The sequence below is a fragment of the Achroia grisella genome, unplaced genomic scaffold (assembly GCF_030625045.1).
Source record: "Achroia grisella isolate CSIRO2021 unplaced genomic scaffold, CSIRO_AGI_Agris_v1 utg903, whole genome shotgun sequence".
In the NCBI taxonomy this organism is placed as follows: Eukaryota; Metazoa; Arthropoda; class Insecta; order Lepidoptera; family Pyralidae; genus Achroia; species Achroia grisella.
Genome location: NW_026713061.1, coordinates 802,935 through 806,749, shown reverse-complemented (window position 1 = coordinate 806,749; position 3,815 = coordinate 802,935). Strand labels below are relative to the sequence as shown.

Here is a 3,815-nt window from a genome sequence, read left to right as displayed (position 1 = left end):
TGCAAACAGCGGCGGCTGCGTCAGCCCACGGATCACCGCACCGCACCGTGCCGCTCTGCGTAGATATTACCGCATCGCAACCCTATCGCCATACGTACGTACCTACTCGTACGTTGTTGAATAGGTACTTACTCATAAATATAATATGATGTTACAAACGTTTCTGTGTTTAAAATTAAATTAATGATATGGTTATACGGCTTTATTTTTACTGTTTTCACATTTTTTTAATAAAACTGTGAAAACAGTAAAAATATGTTTAATTTTTTTTTCATATTATAATAAGTACTACAATAGAATAACAATATCCCACAATTCCACCAATGATAATTAATATTACCTATTAAAACTATAATTATATGAAGTGAAAGTTCGCATGTCCAATAATCCCTGATACTGTACTTACTGAAGATATTTCCAATCAACCATTTTATATTTATGTACCTTTAAATAAGGATGCCATTGTAGATTATAAGTCATAAGTTTATTGAGAATGAAATTCAACGACTCGTATAACGTAATATTTGAATATATATTTGTAACAATGTTTTTTTAATGTATGGAAAATACACAAAATTTAATTACGCTCTAATGCTCCATACTAATTTTGTCAAGATTTACGTAGAATAAGATATTATTAGAAAACTATTTATTATCATAATTAGAATGTTGCATGAAATTGAATTTAAAAAAGTTCCCAGCTAAAAAATCAGGCAAGCACTTCCTGAATCAGAAGTAAATCTGACCCCTCCTGCCATTCTGAGATCAGAACTGGTCATGTACAATTCCATGAAAATATTTAATAGAAGTGTAGTTCTAAATAATTGAACTAAATAATAAAAAAAGTAAATTAATTGTATAAGGTTTTGTCAGCATTAGTCGGTAGTTTTTCATTTGTTACGTAAAATTAGGAAAATCTCACCACGTTTATTTATTTTTATTAACTTTCCGATATTTCGGGAGTGTATCAACCGTCTTGATCACGGGTAAACTGAAGAGCAGCGGGTAGGTAGTAAATAAAATTTATGTATAGGCATATTCGTCTACCTTCAGACATCTTCGTTTGTTGCTACTATTGAAACTCGCCCGATAAATTTGTCGAGATAAGTATTGAGCGAGTATAAATAATGTCCGCCATAAATTTAAAAATGTCCTTCATTTATTCAATTAACATTTTTAAATAATTAAAATTTAAAAATGTTAATTATTTATATACCTAAAATAAAATACTCGGTTGTATGAAATACTTATATCTTTCTAAAATAACTTAGTTATGAACTATATGTTATATTGGAAAAATATACAGATTGTTAATGTAGTAAGTAAATAAATCATTTCTAAGATTGTTCTTGCAGTAATAAGCGCATCGATTCGATTATTCGGCATAACGAGGGAGGGTTAGATATTTAAAGTGGCACCCACCGGTTTGTGGCCGGTGATTAAATGTAACTTGGAATTATGCATGCTGAAGTTAACCCTTCCGCAATCAGCCACGCGTGAAATCACTTTGTTCTGTAGTTGATCTGCTCGCTGCCGAAACGTCTATATTTTTTTTTACAATTGTTAATGAAAAGAAAATATAAGAAATATATCTAAACTAATACTACAAAGGCGAGTGATTTACTTTAAATACTTAAGTATTCTTAAAGATATCAAAAGTTATTTCATACATAAATTACATCATATGAGCCAGTAGGCATCATGCTCTGTATTGTATTATTAATAAAAATAACAATTCTTACAATAATAGAACCCATGCGAAACCGGGTCGGGACTTTAGTCGTCCTTAGTACCTAAAAAATTCACGTTGGTAAAATAAAGAATGCGAACTCTTCGTAGACGTCCTACGAAAATTGTTTGTTAGTAAAATGCCACGGCTGTTAATTTGATGTTTTGGATATGAAGGTTTTCAAATCTACATTCATCACATAGCACCGCATCACACATTTGCCGTTAACAAATAAATAAACTTATTAAGTAACGATAATTTAAAAATATTGCATATTGCATTGATTTATTTGAGAAACACACATACATAACTAACAATGTAAGTGCGTACTTATTACGATTTGTTTCATGAATGTGTGTCATGTTATGTTTATATTATTAGAATATTCTGGTGTTAGCAAACTTATAATCGTGAATATAGAAGGCTGTAATAGTATGCGCGCGTCGCTGAACGTCATTGGGCCGGAGGGCGGAGTTTCGGGGCGGTGTGAGTCGCGTCGCAGTCCGCTCACGGCCGGCTCGCGCCCCGCACGGCCTCATGGTGGAACACGCGCTCGTAGATTGCACTCAGGCGAGCGCCATGCAAACCCTGCCCCCACAGCCGCATCGAGAAGCTGAAGAAGACCAGCTCGCCGACGAGTATGTGCAAAATTTTGAGCTTGATCATCTCGAAGATCATCATTTAGTAAAACGGGAGCCTTTACGAAATGGTTGGCACGAAATGGCAGAAGGACCCCCTGCGTGCGCCCGCGCTTGCCGACCGTGGCCAGATACAGGACCGTATCCTCAACCACATATAGCTATCGCCGTAGATCCTAGCACACCTCCAGAGACGCCACCAGCACCCGTCGGACGGAGCCCGTGTCGCGCGGCTCTGGTCGACGATGTTTTGTGGCTTCCTCATATGCGTGAACCGCTGGATATGCGTACAGTACCCTGCGGGACTTTCGAAGATTGGGATCGGCGAGAATGGAGAGAACAGGATCATCATATACAACAAGTAGCATTACGACCGGCGAGTTCATGCTCAGCTTTATCTCCACGCACTGGACCACATCCCTCCTATCAACCTTCGTCGTGTGGTGAAGATCTCATTAGCGATGATCTTTTGATGACATTGAGCGTTCGTGAGCTGAATAAGCGTCTTCATGGATTTCCCCGCGAAGACGTAACACGACTGAAACAAAAACGACGCACATTAAAAAACAGAGGCTACGCTCAAAACTGTCGCAGCAAGAGATTACAGCAACGGCAAGAACTAGAGTTGACAAACCGATCATTGCAGGACGAGTTGCATGTCCTGCAACTGCAGGTGGCTCGCGTCACGCACGAAAGGGATTTATTGAAGCAAAGACTAGCAATGGTGGGACGTGAACACGCTGTGCCGCAGCACGCTCCTCCCACACCTCATTCTTCACCGGAGTTTTTCTCGGAGCTGTGACGGCAGGGGTCGGCGCCGCGAGCCGGCGCCTCCGCTGCCTCGTCCTCCTGCGCCTGGCAGCGCTACTGAGCGCCCGGCGCGTCCCGCGAGCACGATCACGCGCTGGACGCCGTCGCCGCCAGCCCAGTCGTGCTTTTGTTAAGTTTGAAATTTAATTATCATCAGTTCCAGTTTTATAGTTTTTTATTGGTGGAACAATGTAGTCCTGGATTCCGACAGGAACGGCTATTCAAACACCGTGTTATAAATGTATGGTTGTGTCGTAAGATATGCATAGCTTCGTTAAAATATATGTATTAAAATTATATGTAAGTTATATGACTCAAACAACTGATTATTCAATAATGTAAATAGACTCTTATAAAAGTAAATCATGAATATTATGTTTAGGAGAATTTGTGTTTTCCTAATAAAAATATTCCTGAATAAATCTTTAATTTCATTTATTATGCACACATTTCCTGTTTGCATTTTTAAGTGTACAGAAAAATAATAATTAAGTAATACTCTCTTTAAAAGAGGGTTAAATAAAAAGTGTACAGCTTAAAAATATAAATTTTGTAATCACCCTGGGTACGATTAAATTAAAGGTAACTTTCTTCATTACAAGTACCTTACGTATCTATAATTTAAAATAATTATTTCT

General features: G+C 37.8%; 1 protein-coding gene across 1 annotated transcript; it reads left to right on the top strand.

Moving 5' to 3' along the window:
- Positions 1-2,266: 2,266 nt before the first annotated feature.
- LOC131853635 (neural retina-specific leucine zipper protein-like) lies at positions 2,267-3,169 on the top strand. The gene has a single exon (XM_059204603.1). It carries the CDS (start codon positions 2,267-2,269, stop codon positions 3,167-3,169), a length of 903 nt encoding a protein of 300 aa, XP_059060586.1.
- Positions 3,170-3,815: the final 646 nt, after the last annotated feature.

What these genes read in the sequence shown, in the direction of transcription:
- LOC131853635 (XM_059204603.1), top strand. Translation starts at nt 2,267, where the DNA reads ATGGTGGAACACGCGCTCGTAGATTGCACTCAGGCGAGCGCCATGCAA.